The following is a 19,056-nucleotide window of genomic DNA, read 5'->3' as shown; positions in this document are numbered from 1 at the left end:
TGGGCATTTCAATATCCTCACTTAGTGGCTCTTCACGGTCTCCATCCTCTGCAATGATTGGGATGTTCCGTTACAGGGAGATGTTGTGCAACATGCAGCAGACAACCGTGATTTGGCACACTTTATCAGGTGAGTAGAGGAGTGCTCCACCGGTCTTGTCCAGACAGCAAAATCTGGCCTTCAGGAGTCTAAAGCCCTCTGCACTTGGCTCAGTGTTCTTCCATGGGCCTCACTGACGCAGACTTTCTCTGGTGTTGTTGAATTCCTCAGTAGTGCTAACCACATGGTCTGTTAGGATAAGCTGAGTCTCCTACAGAAACAATACATACACTGATTAAAATCATATCAAGCTAATGTACATTCCTAAACTAGGGTAAAGGCAAATGATCCTCAAGTCATATTGTACTTACCAACGACCCAGGCCCTCTCAAGTGCAAGCTGTGATATTTGCAGGGGTTTGGCGCTGTTCCATAGTACAAAGGAATCATGTGTTGACCCCGGAAAGTAGACACACTTAGTTGAGATGTACAAATCAGGTAAGCAGACAACTTGCACTTTGATGTAATGGAAGTTCTTCTGATCGCTGTAGACCTGTTCCCTGGTGTGTGGTGGCACCAGTGCAACAATGTGTGCCATCAATGGCTCCAATCACCTGTGGTAGGCCACCCAAAGCATAAACATCTCCCTTCACATTGGCCAAATCCTGATGTCTTGGAAACTGGATGAAGCTATTGATGTGTCTCATCATTGAAGCAAGGACTTCTTGTAGCACACCAATAAAAGTTGGTTGTGACATACCTCCAAATAAAGTCACAGTGTATTGGAAAGGTCATGTGGCCACAAAATGAAGTTTCAATATTAGTACTATTGCTGTTGTGTTCCTATTGTGAGGCAGGACACAGGCTCCAGCTAGTGACATAAATCCAGTATAGTTTGCTTATTTAATCTGAATTTCTTTATGATGTCCCTTTCCTTCATGCTGACAAGGTATGGAAACTGTCAGAAGACTTGAGGATGTCGTCTTCTACACCTCCCTGAATTCATATGCCTGCATTTAAGGAAAACAAACTATCACTTAAAATGGTATGTTGATAATTAACACACATTTCATGTCTTAGTAAAACTAGTAATCTTATTGTGTCATATATGTACTCATAAGTTCTGCATAATGTTGCAACTTGAAACTTCAGTTCCTTACATGTTTGACATTTTTAACAAATAATGTTTAAATAATGCATTTGCAATGTATTATTTGCACATTATTATTTTTTTTTTAAATTACCGTCAACAGACGTATAACATGAACGGCGGCACTATCGATGTGAAACACAGCAACGGTAAATTTTTTAAAGTGTCATATTTTTGCAAAAGCAGTTTTGTATATATCTGACATTGATAATGTTTTAAGTGCTGTTGACGCACAATTAATTTAAAAATACACTGCTTCACATCCTAAAATAGCGGCTGCCTGACTTTGACGGCAAGACAATGGCTATCCGACTATCATTTGTGGAAGTTGACCGTGTAGTAGGAGTAACACTCCTTGACAGACACAGACGTACATGTGTGACAGTACTCATGAAAGCCAATAGCTGTGACCGTCTCTGATCGCATACGCCATATAGTTGTACTTGGCATCTGGAAAAAAGCTCACTTACCTCCTAATACTGCAGCCAAAAACACCTTCTCGACTTTTGCTCCTGTTACTGACCTCCGGAAGCTAGGATTCTAGGCAAAGCAGGTGACAGGGCCCCTGCCTTTTCCTCTAAGGAGGTGGAACTCCTCACCACAGAGGTCCTGTCTCTGTACAGCCAGCTGTATGGGAACCCAAAGGAACAGGAACATGTTTGAGTGGGAAAGGCTTTACTACACAACTTGTTCCTTCTTTATACACAGGCTAGTTCCTTCAGTTTTGTTCATGAGTGATGTGTTGTGATTGGAGTGTAATGAAGTGAATAATTTAGCTGGGTACTAAATGTTGCTTGACAGTGATATAAATGTCTATACATTAAATTGTAAAGTCACCTGAAAGAATAATCTGAACTTTCAGTTTATGTTACTCACAATTCCAAATTTCATTAGACAAACTGCAGGACCATTACTTCCAGTGGCCAGTAGACACTGTACCACTAGTATAAGTGAAAACATACAGCCGGTATCAAAATGAGAGAAATGTAAAGTGCAAGAAGAAACTTTTAAGTTACGGAGTTGTCTGATTCTTTTCTTTCAAGTTAAACTACAGACCATATTTTGGAAGAAGAGTTATGGTGCCACATATGGGGAAATGTATTTCCTGTACTGCAAGTTTAAATGGCACAGGCTGTCACTCACTCATACAAGTATGTCCGATTACTACACACACTTGTTTAACATCACTAAAAACCATGCTTTCACTAACACATGGCAGCCCTTTGGTACTGCGCTTAGTCACTTTATGTGATTCAAACCATAGTATCTGGCTCTTATAAGATTAGGCATTAAGCCAATGTAGCTGTGCATGGGGATATGTGCAAAAAATGTGCAAGGTGTTTAGCCTATAAAAGCTTATAATGACTAATCAGGAGTGGGTCTCACTACAGGAAAGGTTTCATAGCCCTGGCCTAGATGATGTTTGTGGCATGAGGAGATAGAAAGTGTTGAGGGTACTCAACAGAGCACTGCAAATTAGTATTTCCTAGGAACTTTTACATGTTGGAAAATAGTCTGTACTGACTGCTTTGGGAATGCATGTGAAAGATGCAGCAACATTGTGTCTACAGACAAACAAAATCACTCAAAAAATATTTTATTTTTTCTCATCTATACAGGTCAATGCTCATCAAAAGCGTGAAATCTGGAAGGCCATCAACAAGAAGGTGCAGGCCCTGGAGGTCCATAAGCTGTGTAGCCTGCATTGCAGAAAGAGATGGGAGGACCTATGAAACTGGACCTAAAAGTCAGTCAAAGTCCAGCTCGGCCAGTCCTCCGAACGAGACAAGTATGCACGCCACAAACTGCCCCCCCCCAGTGGCCCGCATTGCCTCTGAGATAAGCATGACTGCTTGTGCCAAGCGACCAAAGGGGTGAGCAGGTTTATGTTAGATGTGTGACTCCTTTACCCTGACTACAGTGAGGGTCCCTACTTGGACGGGGTGCAAGCCACTACCAACTAGAGACCCCATTTCTAACACATAGATACACTCAAACTGTTGTACCTTTCTTTTCAGCATCATCAGGGACAGCTGGAGGAAACATTGGCAATGTTGGTGCGAAAGGAGCTGGCCACTGTGGTTCTGACACCACAACACCGAGGGGCTCAGTGCCATTGAGGGTGAGGGGACTGGCATGGAGTTCACAAATCTTTCTACATCGTCTTCGGAGGCCTCCACAGAAGACCAGTCTCTAGTGGTGGTGAACCCTACTCGACTTTACCATCTGCATTCTTGTCCCCCACCATGTTCCTATCTCCACTCTCATCTTGCTCCACCCCAGTTGGCCAAACCTGTACTCTAAAGGGGGTGGCATCTCCTTCGCTGCAGGAACCTCCCCTCCTTCCCCTGTACCCCAAGCTGCACTGAGTGAGGAGGCTATTAAAGTCGTGTGGACTATCTCTATAGGCCAGACTGGACTCCTGAATGCCATCCAGGGGCTTAGTTGCCGGATGCAACAAATGTTGGCTTACCAGGAAGGCATTCATAGTGCGACAGCTAACCTACTTAGGTCATTCCAAAGTCTGGTCCCCTCACTGACTACAGCCTCCCAACCTTCCCACCCTTGTGCCCCAAACCTTGCTCCTTCCCATTCCAATTTCCTATTCCCAGCTCTGTCCAAAGCACACTCATTCCTTTGCACGCACCTGCTCCAACACACATAAGCAGTACATCCACACATAAACACAGACATAACAAAAAACAAGTGGCACACAGACAAACATACTGTCGTAGTTTGGACTCTTGCTCTGAGCAAGACTGCTGGTCTCAGGATGACAGTACTTTCGTTTGTAGGTGACTAAGGGGGTCATTCCGACCCCGGCGGGCGGCGGGCAACGCCCACCGGGCAGAGACCGCCAGAAGACCGCACCGCGGTCAAATGCCCGCGGCGGTCATTCTGACTTTCCCGCTGGACCGGCGGGCGACTGACAAAAGGCCGCACGCCGGCCCAGGGGGAAAGACCCAGCAACGATGAAGCCGGCTCCGAATGGAGCCGGCGGAGTTGCTGGGGTGCGACGGGTGCAGTGGCACCCGTCGCGATTTTCAGTGTCTGCCAAGCAGACACTGAAAATCTTGCTGGGGCCCTGTTAGGGGGCCCCTGCACTGCCCATGCCAGTGGCATGGGCAGTGCAGGGGCCCCCAGGGGCCCCACGACACCTGTTCCCGCCAGCCTCATCCTGGCGGTGTAAACCGCCAGGAACAGGCTGGCGAGAAGGGGGTCGGAATCCCCATTGGCCAGGGGAAAACCGGCGGGAAACCGCTGGTTTCCCTTTTCTGACCGCGGCTTTACCGCTGCGGTCAGAATTGGCCAGGAAGCACCGCCAGCCTGTTGGCGGTGCTTCCGTGGTCATTGGCCCTGGCGGTCAATGACCGCCAGGGTCAGAATGACCCCCTAAGTCTCTTCCTACAACTAGTTGTAACTGTTGTCCAAACCTTACAGGCTCACTAGCAGTACCTCACCAGAAACACAATAGTAAAAGGTGATTTGTAGCAGTCGCTTACGCATGGACTCAAAGTAAGATATCTCAGGGTTGTCGTGGTTAAACGGAAATTACCCTTTTCTCACAGATGTATTATGTCTCATACAAACAAAGGCAATAACACAGATGCAGTGAAGTTATAATAGTTTTTATTTAACATAACTGCCATTTGCGATAAGTTGCATGAACTGCAATGATTAGGATAATGAATATACCAAGCAACAGTATTGTGAAGAAGAGAGTCATGGTTATAAAGACCCCCACCATTTTTGCAATATATGAAAAAAATAAATATATATGTACGAGATGGAATATGCCCTAATACCCTAATGAGAATAGGCCTAACCTCCTACCTTAAGGAGAGCTGGGTTTGTTAAACCTAATCTGCCAAAGCCATGTCCATGAGAGGAGCCCCCAACCCTCGTTACCTTGGAATGAGGTCTGTATCTCAGACTCCGTAGGGACACGAAGACTGGGTCAGCGTCAAGATGACTGCAGCATCGGTATCAGCAATGGTGGCGATGCCCTCTGGTCGGAATCCCTCTGATTATCTGTCTGAAGTGTGATGTATTTATACAGATCTACAAGGTCCCCTGACGTAGGTGTATTTCACAACAATAGATAGCAGGCATGCTTGGGACGGCAATTAATATCAACAATCCCTCGAAAGTATAGAGAGGGAAAATCCCTAAGTGTGAACACCTACTGTTTGTTTGTCTTTTGTGCTTGATCTTGACGCCTTGGCGCAGTGACACGGACAATAAAACTCATAACAAGTGGCCTAACTATAAACAAGGCCGCCATTTTAAAGGAAATAAATAATTAAATGGACTAAGAGATAGCAAGCTAAGTAGGTTAAAAGTCACTAGGTGACGGGGGCACGAGTTTACAAGCCTACAGCCAAGCTAACTCCTGTTATCCCATTAAAACAAACTAGGATTCACTACAATACAGAGACCATACCCACCACCACAATTACCATCACCGCAACCACTAGCACATCTGCATTCACTGCACCCACCACCACACCCACATGCACCACCACACCAGCAGATACCACAGCCATACCACAGCAACATGCAGAACCACCAACCCGCCTGCAGACACCACACCCACATGCACCACCTGCACACCTGCAGACACTACTCCCACATGCACCACCACTTCTCTAAGCACCACACCCACAGGACACAAATGCTCATACTCACCCAAACAAAAGACACCCAGCAGAACAAACACAATGAAACATTTACCACATACACCAAACCCACAGGCAACTGCACCTTAAACAGACATACACGTCACCCACTGCCACTCCCTCTACTTCCCAAAACCAGCTCCTTACCAACCAGCCAGTGCATTTTCCCAAAAGAAGAACTTTTATGTGCCCTGGCCCGACTCCTTCCACATTACAAACCACCCCTCCCAAATGTAAATCCACCCCTCCCACACCCAAACTCACCCCTCCTAAAACCAAGCACACCCCTCCCAAACACCCCCTCCTATGTAAGATCATTGAGGTGCCTGCTATGCCCACTGGATGCCCCTTACTGGGGAGGGTGGACCTGGCAGTGCAATTAGGAGGCACATTCCAGGCCTGTAGTATAATATTACCAGGCTGGACTCTACTAAATATGTTTATTTATTTCATTTTAAAAGTTAATTGAGAGACTCTTCTCATTCTCCTATTAACATTTCATGTATGTTCCATACCTTTTCCTGGCATTAATTTGAGATTATTAGTACTTGATTGCTGATGATGTTTTTATGCCAATGTGTGTGACATACACTTATTCTCATTTCTTACAGTGACATGCACAGGTTATAGATTTGACATATTTATATAGTGTATACATTAGTGTGGTACATTTGTAATGGACACGTTGATTTTGATGCAAGCATTCATCATGTTACTGAATAGTTTCACCAAAAGTATGCATGATTATGTTTTTGTGACTTGAGAATGCATGTGTGTTTATTTCAACATGATGTGTTGATGATATACACATATGCATTACACAGGGAATAAGACACTTTAGAGTTAAATGACATCTAATGTTCAACTGAAATTGCACAAACCAAAAGGACATGTGACCTTAATACATATCTGACATGTTGGAAGTTTAGAGGTTACATTGGTTGTACATTCTGTGTAAACCCACTTGTTTCATTGTGTAGTGCAAATACTACATTATATTGGCTTTTTGTGTTTGTATTAAATGATTACACACACATCTGTATGAACACATTCCCATTTAGGGTTTGGTGTTTTTTTTTGTGTAGGTGTCCATTGGATGCAGGCAGTTGGCACCAGATTGGTGAGTGTTATTGATATGGCAAAGTGTTTTTTTTAAAGGTTTTTGTAACTACCACATTACACACATATGGAGTGCACATCATTGTACTATTGCTTGCAAGTATTTTTAAAACATACATAAGTCCAGTGCTAATGTACACAGCCAATTCCTAATATGACAGGTAATTCAGCGACTTACCTTCGGTGCCGGCAACAACAGGGTTGATTTTCATTATGGTCCTGTAGCAGCAGCACAGGTAGGACTTGTTTGATCAGATTCATGGCAGTAGGAAATGGGAAAAGTCGAAAAAGGTAACTTTCGGCTTATACACTTCCCAATCTGCTAACTCAGGTGTGACAGGTTAGCCGTCACTGTTGCATCAACAGGAAGGCGCATCGTGATTGGATGTTAGAAATGGGGACTTTGGTTGGCAGTCAGGTTACCCCCAGTCCAAGCGAGGACCCTCACTCTAGTCAGGGTAAATCACAAACAATCCTAATTATCCTGTGCCCACCCTCGTGTATGTTGAAATATCACTGTAAAAATGATATAAAGTGTCTTTAGTCTTTTCAAAGCAACAAATGTCTCTTGGAGGCACAAAGTACCTGATTTGCGTTCAAATTCTCCGAAGGAACCGCAGAGGAGGAGATGCGTGGAAAATGGGGAGGTGTGCGTCAATTTTTCTGGCGCACACAGGCGATGCGTCGTTGAGTTTTCATGCAGGGCAGGCTTTGTGTTGATTTCCGGCGCGTAGTCTGGGATCCTCTTCGGGTTGCAGGGCTTTCGGACGCCCCGGGGACGATGCGTTGAAATCCGGTGCTTGCAGGACGAAATCACAATGGCTGCTTCGATCCGGTGGGCGTTGCTTGAAAATTTCCACCACACAGCAGGCGCTGCGTCGATTCCTCTCAGGAATTCGGGCTGCGTTGTTCCGGCTCGGCTTTGCATCGATCCAGTGGGGCGTGCGTCAAATTTCTGGTCGCTACACTGGAGCTGTGTCGATCTTCTCCTTGCGAAGTCGGGCTGTGTCGATCTTCTCCTTGCGAAGTCGGGCAGCATCGTTCCGGTTCAGCGTGCAGTGATTTTCTCACCACGATGCAGGCTATGTGTCGTTCCTTGCAGGCTGTGCAGCAATTTTCTCCGCACAGGGAGTTCTTCTTGCAGGAATGAAGTCTTTTTGGTCCTGAGACTTCAGGGAACAGGAGGCAAGCTCTATCCAAGCCCTTGGAGAGCACTTCTTCAGCACAGCCAAAGAGCAGCAAGGCAGCAGGGCAACAGCAAGGCAGCAGTCCTCAGAAAGCAGTCAGGTGAGTCCTTTGGACTGCCAGGCAGTTCTCCTTGGCAGGTTGCAGGTTCTGGTTCAGGTTCTTCTCCAGGAAGTGTCTGAGTTGGTAGGGGCAGAGGCCCTGTTTAAAAACCCAAATATGCCTTTGAAGTACGGGAGACTTCAAAGAGTGGCTTAGAAGTGCACAAGGTCCCCTTTCAGTTCCATCCTGTCTGCCAGGGTCCCAGTAGGGAGTGTGGCAGTCCTTTGTGTGAGGGCAGGCTACTGTTCTTTGACATGTAAGTGTCATGCCCTCCACCCTCCCAGCCCAGGAAGACCCATTCAATATGCAGATGTATACATGTGTGACTGAGCATCCTATGTTTGGGGTTTGTCTGAGTGAATGCACAAGGGAGCTGTCACCGAAACCCTTTCCAGATGTCGATTGTAAGGCACAGAAGGACTTAAGTGCAGAGAAATGCTCACTTTCTAAAAGTGGCATTTCTAAAATAGTAATATTAAATCCAACTTCACCAGTCAGCAGGATTATGTATTATCATTCTGGCCATACTAAATATGACTTTGTTACTCCTTTCAGATCAGAAGCTACCACTCAAACAGTATATGAGGGTAGCCCTAATGATAGCCTATGGAAGGAGCAGGCCTGACAGCTGTGCAAAACAAATTTAGGAGTTTTACACTACCATGACATGTAAACTACACAGGTACATGTCCTGCCTTTTGTCTACACAGCACCCTTCCCTATAGGTTACCTAGGGCCTACCTTTGGGGTGACTTATATGTAGAAAAAGGCGGAGTTTGAGGCTTGACAAGTACTTTTAAATGCCAAGTGACTGTGAAACTGCAGACACAGGCCTTGCGAATGGCAGGCCTGAATCATGGTTAAGGGGCTACTTAAGTGTGTGGCACAATCAGTGCTGCAGGCTCAATAGTAGCATTTAATCTACAGGCCCTGGCCCCATATAATACACTTTAATAGGGACTTAAAAGTAAATTAAATAATCCAATTGGGAATGATCCAATGTCATCATGTGTAAAGGGAGAGAGCATATGCATTTTAGCACTGGTTAGCAGTGGTAAAGTGCGCAGAGTCCTAAAACCAGCAAAAACAGTGTCCAAAAAGTGGAGGGAGGCAGGCATAAAGTTAGGGGTGACCACCCTAAGGCTGTCAGTTCTAACAGCCAAACAGTAAGAGTGTCTGGAATCTTGCTACCAGATGCTTTTGCCTATGGCGCCATCGGCACGGGTGAAAAATCCTGGCAGTGATCCTGTCAGTGGACTTTCATCTATGGGACCGCCAACATCTAAAGAGAGCGTGTGCGGATCGCCAAGGCAACAGACGGGAAATCAGACAGTAAATTGGTAAATTTACAGCCAACATCTTCCTCGCCATTGAAGAGAGCTCCTGTTTACTTTTTCTATTTTCAAAAACAAAATACTGCTTTGGGATTTTCTTTAAAAAAAAAAAGAAAATAGTTTGCTGCACGACTCTGTCATGTTGATGAAGCCCTGGACCAAAATGTAATCAGCATTGACAGGAAGCGCCGTGACAGTGCTTCTTGCCAGTGCTTTAGAAATGAATGCTAGGTTTGCAGTTTCTAAATTTGGTGGGTGGTACCTCCATCAGGGCAACAAAGCTAAGAGTGATACAAAACACTTCAGTCCTAGAATCCTTCCCCACATCCTTCATTGTGCACAGAATCCTCTATTCGGTCAACTGGTCAAGATTCTTTTTTTAAAAATATTAAATTATTTTTATTTCATACAACTTGTGCTCAGCATACAGTAGGTAAAAAGTTGTGAGAATCGCAGAATACATACGTAAGAAGGCACAGGGTCATTTTCAAGCATAGAAATATCACTTGTTAGACAGATAACACAGGCATATTATAGGAGGTCTATCCAAAACCCTCGGGAGTCCATCCATCATCCATAGGTGAACCGGTGAACCGGTCAAGATACATTATCATAAGCAGTGACAATACATTCAGCGTCTTGAATCAGAAGAGCACTATCAATAAATTATTATTGTTACTATCTGGAGAGAGTCAAGAGAACCTCACACCTGTCCTGGCAGGGTCTTCTCACCAGTTGTCCTTAGATTAAAACTTTCCTCCTTCTCAATCAGCCATCTTATGTGAGGACGCAGTGCTCACAATGCCATATCAAGGCAAGATCAGATCTCAATTACATGCTACTCATGGCAATTCACATAGCCTTCTCAGAAAATATACAGGTCATAAACACTAGAAAATGCCCATTACCCATCCCCTGCATGAGTTCCCCTGAACTTACCATCTGTATAATGCTTATATTGCTCCACAATCACCATTTTTCTCTAATTTCAAATGTTATTATGCCTCTACATTACCCCTCATTGTTTACTGTATGTTTTTCTAGGAATCAATTGTGGGTGGCGCCAAGTTTGTAAGTCCTTGCAAAGGCCTAAGTGATCCCACAGTTTTCACAATGTGGCTGGGAGTGGGTTCCACAATTTAACAGCAGTAACAGAAAAGGACTGACCTCCAAGGTATTTCTTCTTGAATCTCAGGATTACCAATCAGGAGTCTTCACTGGATCTAAGATTTCTTCAAGGAGAGTAGTGGTTAAATTTAATTTGAGATATCCGGGCCCCAAATCATAGAAACCCCTGTGCCTCAAGAATCTAAAATTTGAGGGACTGCCAAGTAATATCAATGGCAAAACTGTGTGCCAACCTTACTGACTAGAATGTTTGGTACTTGGGGGCGATGTATATCTAGGTGGGTGGTCCGATTCTCCATTAGGGAGATGGAATAGATTACTCTGTTGCCCTGATGGAGGTGCCACCCATCACATTTAGAAACTAATAAAACTAATAGACTTCCACTCCAACCCTATCAACCAAGACATTCCACTGGGTCCATTCGATCCCCTAACATATTCTGTAGATATGTGGAACCCCTAACATCGCTCCTACAGAAAACCAACCTGCCATACTACCTCTATGCAGGCAACACTCAGCTTTACATCAGTATAGCTGCCTTCAAGGGTGTGTTTCACCTGAACCAAACACTACTTTGGCTAGCCTGCAACCACTTGAAACTCAATCCTTTTAGTTTCCCTACAAAGTACCCCACCACCAATACAAAACTGGATCACCCATCTAACTTTTCATTCCTGATCTAAATTTCAAAAACATAATACAGCCCCTGGTTCTAACCAGACTAGATTATGGAAATGCCACCTTCATAGGCTCCCCACCCTAGAAGGTTCTCAGTTGCAGCATCCAGACTCATCTCAGGATCGAGACGATTCAATCATGTCACTTCTGCACTCACCATACTGAGCTAGCCTTCCGAAATGATGATTTATTTAAATATTTTTCGAACATATTTGTGTATAAAATATTTAAAACTTAAATGTAAAATTGTTGTATTATAATGTATTAATTATAATGTATTAATACATATAGGTTTTATATGTTTAATTGTTTATTTGAAAATACAATTATTATGTATTAAAACACATATATATTTAAAAGCTGTTATAGTGTTTTCATATATTTTAATTTAAAAATATAGTAAAACTGGTTTATTATTACTTATGTGAAAAATATTTTCTTTTTATAACTTAAGTAATTATGAAGTTAATGTATATATTTATTTGTTTAATAATGTATGAAAAACATGTTTTATATGTTCAAATGGATATATGTTATATGATATATAATATTCAATCATAGTTTACGATTTCGATTATTTATAGTATTCTCTTCATTTAATGTAGCTTTTTCTATACTATATATCGTAATATATATAGTATGTCTTTAAGATTATACATATTTATTTAAATTGATAATGTGTAATTGTTATGGGAATTATTAGGTAAGGTTGTATGTCATGTTTTGTTTACTAAAAAAATAATTTTCAAATATATTTCTAGGGTATTATTTAATTGTAACCCCTTTAGTGTTCATCACCTTCCACAAAATGGTTTACATTGGAGTGAGAATAGAAAACTTTACTCCTTTAGTGTCCAAAGCTATCCCTGGAATTTATTAGATTGAAGTGGGAGTAGTGAATGTAACCACTTTAGGGTCCAACACCTTCCCCAACATATTTTTGATTGAGTTCACATATAGGGAACAATTATATAGTTATATTCAAACTGTATATATTCAAACTTTATTTGAGTACTTTTTCATATTAAATAAAACATGTAAATAATATTTAAGATTGTTGTACATTTCAAACATTTTCTTATATTTTTTCATCGTTGTACGTTTATTCTTTGTATATTATTATACTTTTATCACATACAATGTTTTTAAGCAATTTACATATCATTTTTCAAGTACATTTTAATTAATACTTTTTTAAAGTATTATTTATTTTATAATTTACAAAAGTGTTTCATATGTGCATATAATTTTTATTGACATGTTTTACCTTATGTTCACATTTTTTAACCATTCTTTTAAACATTTTCACATTAAATCCACATTATTTGCTATTGGAGATAGGCCCTCATTATGACCCTGGGGGCTGCCGCTTTACCATGTTCCGCCGGACTGGAGGTGTCCACCTTCAGCCCCTGCAGGAGTCGGATAACCGCTGAGGTTATTCCGACTAGGGACAAGGCCAGAATTTTCCTGGCAGTCTCACTGCCACAAAATGCTGGTGAAAAAGGTATCCCGATGACAGTAACTGTAACCGGGATAACCCCCAAAAACTTCCGCACACACACACACACATGCACCCAAACACACACAATCACACACAAACAAGACACACCCCACTCACACTCACAACATTCACCCCCATAGACACGCATAAATACCCATACACATCACACATGCATGCATACACTCACCACCCCCACTTCCCTCCCTTCAACTACATACATACACAGCCCCCACCCCTCACTTATATTCAGACAACCACCCTGTCCACATGCATACACACACGCATCACCACATTTGCACACAGACACACATGCACATACGCACAATCACTCCTCCTCCATCCCCCACATTCATGACAAGCATACACACACTCACACACACCCATTGACACACACCCACCCCTTTCCCCTTGCGGACGACACTTACCTCGTCCGACGAGGTGCTCCTCCATGAGGGGACAGGACCCGGTGCTCCCACCACTGACACTGCCACACCAGGAAAAAAACACCACACAGAATTATTGGTTGTAATTCTGTGGGCGGTGGTGTCAGCAGTGGAACCGCCTAAGCGCCGCGACTTCTGTAGTGAATGCTGCCGGATATCCAACCGCTGGCAGTGCGATATCCGGTGGCAGTCATAATATGGTGGTCTTGGGAAAAGACTGCCTCAGTCAGAATGAAGGCCTTAGTCTTTTTATTTTCACTCAGCAGCCATTTTTGTTTACAGCTGACTTATCTTTTGTAGTCTATTTTATCTTTTTTGCTTCATTTTCCTGAAAGTAAGTCTCAGGAATGTGCTGCTGTTCATGGAAGTGAGTAAGACCTTTTTAAAGGCTTTTTATAGTATTTTGGGGATGGGAGATGTTGAGAGTAGTACTGGTAGTAATGGTAATTATAGTGTTGTTTTGTGGTTTTTGGAAGGATTAGTGGTAGTTTTTCTCATTTTATTTATTAGTGGTTTGCGTTTGGCTTAGGTTCTGTTTGTTACTTTCATATTATTTTATATTACATTATGTTATGTTAGTTTGTATAGAATAATTGTTATGTTTATGTATCTTTTGAATAAACAGTTGTTTGTGGGTAGATATTGTGTCTTATTTTATCCAAAATTATCATATGGTCATTTGAATTTTGCATTTCTTTCAAAGGAAATCATTTTGATTTCTAGCAAAACAATGTTTTTAATTTTAATTTCCATAGATTTTTGGTTGTTTCTGAGCATTTTTTCTTTTTCTAAATTTTTGAGTTTTTTGTGGTTCTTTAAGTATTCACATTGGTTCGAGGGATCTGTAGCAGACCTGGGTTATTTTTGCTTGTTTTGGTCTTTTTACATTTAATTTTCCCTTTTAGCTGTATTCTGTTTTTGACTACATCACTACCGAGGAAGATCAGCAGCTACAGAACGGTAAGTTATAGTTAACTTATTTATTTTTTGGGTGGGAAATGTTGTGTTGTAATGAAAATGTGATGATTATGTATTGTGTTCTGTTTTATGTGTATTATTTCAATTATTTATATCAGATTTTGCTTGTCTTTTAGATTTTTGTAGTTGGTGGCTTTTTTGTTTTAAAAAAATCATTTTTGTTCATCACTGTAACTTAAAATGTAAGTTGAATATTTTGCGCACTGATGTATAAAACATATAGTTTAATAATTATTTAAAAATTATTTTATTGTAGCTGGTTTGGATTCTACTTAGGTTTGGCTATTGTAACTAAGTAGTGTACTCCTTTGTAGTCAACAAAAATGTTTACTTGTCATTGTACCGTGTATATTCTGTTGGTTTGTTTGGTAACCTTTGGGTTAAGTCGGGTCACTGATTGTTCCCTTCATAGTTCTCAGTAGCTTTGTTCTTTTTGCATGGCTTCAAATAATTTGTACAATGTATGTGGGAATCTGCCTAGTCTTGATTGAAGTGCATTGTGCCATCCTTCTACTGCATTGTTTGTTTTTAATTCCTGAGCCATGGTGTTGATGAAGACATTCCACCATGGTATTTGGAATTTGATTTAGCATCTGCGTCCTGAGTGGTGTAGTCTACCAATGCAGGTGTCTTCAAAATAATCTGTTAGGAGGCTTTTTCAAAATCTGATATTATTTTATGCAGGAAGTAGTTGTTTGTAGTTTAGTAGCTTGTAGTAAGTGCTACTTTGTTTATTAGGTAGTAGGGAGTATACAAATGGTATTCTAGTGTTTTGTTATTCACCATCTATGGTATATATCTGGGTGAATAATTTAGGGCACATTTTGAATGTCCCATCCATCACCCATGTTTGACACTGAGTTATCTGTGGTAGAAAGTATTATGATATGTTTATCATTCTTTATGTTATCATGTAAGTGGAAGGGTTCCTCACTTTGTGTGATGGTTGAGTGTTCAGAAATGTGGATATCTTGATATCCTTCATGGCCAGGAGAAGTACTTAAAGGTGGGCATGGGTGGCAGCTGGCCTCTGATGTGGTCGAGGACTTTGGGAAGTACATCTTTTAATATTGTTTAGTGATATTTTGTGTGGGTCCTTGTGTAGTAGTACTTGCCTCATTTAAATCTTGTAGTACTTGCCTTAGTCCGATTTCTATGACATTTGGTGGATAATTGTGTTCCCTTACATTAATAACAATGTCATCTTTTCTATTGGCCTTCCCACAACAAGCACTATAGTAATATTCAGAATATGTCCCATTGGTAGTTACCATGCTTATACTTTCTTTGCTGTAAGTATAGCCCATGTGAAAGAGTTATTGGATGGCTTGTGGTTGCAGGTTGATGTCGGAGGTGTTACTGTTACCCCTCAGCTGCTCCTGCCAAGACTCTACCCATCAAAACTTAAAGCACTAGCATGAATTGTATTCTTTGTTAATGGTCATAATCCCTCCATATGAATCTTTAGGTAGAGTCTTGTCTCATGGTGTTTCCCAGTGAGTTGCTCTTTCACTGTTTATAACATCAATATAACGTATTTAGTGTATTGACCAGAATCCATGGAGTACTCATTCCACATTTATGTAGATTGGGCCCAGTTCACCTCAAGGTCAGGGGGGGAGTATGGGTTTAACTTTCCCCTGATTTAGTTGATAACTGGATGAGATGTAATGATAAATGTGATAACAACACTCCCATGACAGAATATCCTTTAATCTGGTCCCTTTACTTCAACCTTTGACAACATAGGCTCCCCATGCTTTCAATTAAGTGTCCTTAAACTCAACCACCTATGGGCCCGATTATGAGTCTGGCTGTCCGAAGACCACCAGATTCACAGCCTCTTTTCTTATCTCTCTTCTCTTGTTTCTCTTCTTCATTTTTTCAATATGGGGACAACACCCCAAAGGCCCTTTAACACCCCAAAGACCCTATACCCAGATTAACTTTCCTTTGCCTCCATTTACCTTTCTACTTCTTTTACCCATTCCCGTGTACTGTCCTGTGCTAAATTCAATACCTTATTTATCAGTTCTTTTTATAAATACTCTTATTGTTGGGATCCTACATGGACAGTTTTCATCTTGTTCTCTTATACATTTTTCTTCCCTGTTTCCTTGTCTGCTGTAGCCATACGGGTAAATTTGGCAGGGAATACTCATCATGACCCTGCTTAATTTTCAAATCTAATCACCCAACTGTCTTCTGTTTCTGTTGACATTTTTAATATCTTGCACATGCATCCTGACGTGCTGCCTATTCTCTCTCCAGCCTCAGCCACTTAGTGAATTCCAATAGAAGCTAAATAAATACTTTCCCTTCTCATAGTTTCTTAGTTATTTTCATATTTGAAAATTGCTGAAAATGCTGCTTCGTTTTTAAAAAATGTGTTCCTTCCTGGTATTCGAGGTGGGGGTAAGCAAAGTGATGTTGCTTGATGTTATTTGTTGGGTCGCAGTGAAGGAGTGGTAGTATGTTATTGTGTTGTAAACAATGTGATTGGGATGCATCTGGTGCAACCATTGAAGTTTACCAACTGCAGCATAAAAATAAATGTTTTTACATTTTCGCTTGTCCCCCCAGCAATTCCATAATTTGTAGTTTTTGCAGCTAAACATAACATTTGTCCTTTGTTTTAGTTTCCTTGTTAAGATCCTTAAATTTAAAAGTAACTACCACCTTACTGTAGTACCTCAAACTTCAGATGTTTGCTCGCTCTGCTCTCTATGTTTCTTTATTTTATGGCAATTATGCAAAACCTTTAATTTCTAACAAAATATCTGCAACATGTGTATGTGTCATTTAGATTGGAATACTGCAATACTGCCTACATTTAGCACTGTCTAATTTGTTCTAGTGGTTGTAGGTGTTGGCACCAGCACTGATTTGTCAGATCTGGGACTTATTTTTGTTCATCAGAATTTTACTTAAAGCAAAAGAGAAACGTGAAAAAGGGAGAAATAAGGAGGTAGAAAAATGTAGTCGTTGACTAAGAGTTAAGCCAGGAAGGAAAAGACCTTTCAAGGCTAAGCTAAAGAGACAGAGAGTAAAGAAGAACGAGGCATGAGATGGAATCAAGAGGAGATCGCCTAAAAAAATCTAAGAAAATGTTTGGACCACTGCCTTTGTATTTTTACAAGTTCATTGTGGGTGACTTAAATTACTGATTGGCAGCTTACAGCTCATCAGTAATTGACATTACCCATTTTGTAGCATACACACATATTTTAGACAGTGACAATCACCACTGTGTAGTTGTAGTGAGGATAGGGTTTCCATTACCTTTGGTGCCATTTGACGAATCTTCACAAAGCATTCTTAAAAAAAAAGTTCATACACTTGAGTTCCGTCCAGTAAAGGTTTTGGGTGATCCAAGAAGAGGGGGGCAGGAAAAAGACAGGATCTTTGATTTCCTATGTTACTTACAGAATAAAATGGCTGAACAGAATTACAATACATTTGGCAGAAAGTTAGAACTTTACTCAGAAGGAATGCTTCTTATTTGGTGTAAATTCATGTAGTCATTCTCAGTTTAAAGGGGTGGTACATATGGACTGTTGGTGTCTAGATATATTTTGATTGGCCACTTTAAAGAGGACTAGTCACAGTGGCCATAACCTGAACAATATGTTGTAGCAGCCATTACAGGACTCAGGGACATGGCCCCTGTGTCCTGAAAATGAATTATAAATATGTAAGGAGGCAGGGTGGCGCACACTGACCCCAAAATGCATATGTTGGGGGGCTGGGTGCCAAATGGACCTCCCTTTTATTGGCTGGCTACTACATGGACAACATGGTGTGGCAGCCATTAAGGACTTGAGGACATTGTCCCAGTGAAATTGTAGTGAATGGAAGGTTTTGAGGATCACAAATAGGAGCACATGTAAATGGTGATAACCGATAGTATTCACAATATAAATTATTTTTTGGTGGTACCATGCTAATTTTAGGAATTGTGGTGTGTTTTAAGGTGATTTTACCAAGTGAAAAAGATGGTCCTCTGCTGGAATTTGTTTGAGAGACAATTGTTTTTACTCATTGAGGTTATGGAAGGTGCTGTAGGAGCTAAAACAAGAGCACATTTAATGTAAATTCACATTATCTTCATCAACTATGTGAAAATATATTCTGATTTCCTGAATAAAACACATATTTCCAACAGGAACAGCAGGCTGCCTGTTGATTCCCAGTGTTCTACTCCAGCCTTCCATAGTATTCTAATGAACAACTAGAGCACTAAAAATCTATATTTATGATAGAAGCGTGGCACACCTGAAGCCACCTAGATGAATTCAAAATTGTAAAGCCTGAAGGATTTCCTTTAGAAATTAACAAAATGAGGGGTTTTTCTGTCATAGAAATTATGGTTAGTGCTCTAGAAAGCTAAAATGAGAACAAGCACGTGGCAGAGGCAGTGGCAGCACAACGGACTGTAGAGGACAGGAGGGATGGAGCGTCGGCACGCACACGGATGACAGTGGGCAGGAGCTAGAGTGGCAGGGGCTGGAAGCTGACCAAGGGAGAGAGACATCAGGACAGTGGCAGCACAACAGAATGCTGCAAGAAGGAGGGAATGGCAGGGGCATGTTTATGAACAACAGATGCCAGGAGGGGCAGTGGCAGCAAGTTGTCTAGGCAGGGCAGGGGCAGCACAGTGGATTGGGGCAGGCAGGAGGGCTAGGGTTAGGCACATGAAAAACAGAGGGCAAGAGGG

The 19,056-nt window shown here is 41.6% G+C and overlaps 1 protein-coding gene across 1 annotated transcript in view; it reads left to right on the top strand.

Annotated features, from left to right (window-relative positions):
• The window catches only part of LOC138296658 (b(0,+)-type amino acid transporter 1-like), a 318,433-nt gene that overhangs the window by 245,686 nt on the left and 53,691 nt on the right, over window positions 1–19,056 (top strand). Inside the window, exon 4 of the mRNA XM_069235997.1 lies at window positions 6,953–6,987. Within this exon, the coding sequence (XP_069092098.1) occupies window positions 6,953–6,987 (35 nt within the window). The remainder of the gene's footprint in view (window positions 1–6,952; window positions 6,988–19,056) is intronic.

The sequence above is a fragment of the Pleurodeles waltl genome, chromosome 5, assembly GCF_031143425.1.
Source record: "Pleurodeles waltl isolate 20211129_DDA chromosome 5, aPleWal1.hap1.20221129, whole genome shotgun sequence".
Taxonomy (NCBI): domain Eukaryota; kingdom Metazoa; phylum Chordata; class Amphibia; order Caudata; family Salamandridae; genus Pleurodeles; species Pleurodeles waltl.
This window is presented reverse-complemented; position numbering and strand designations above follow the sequence as displayed.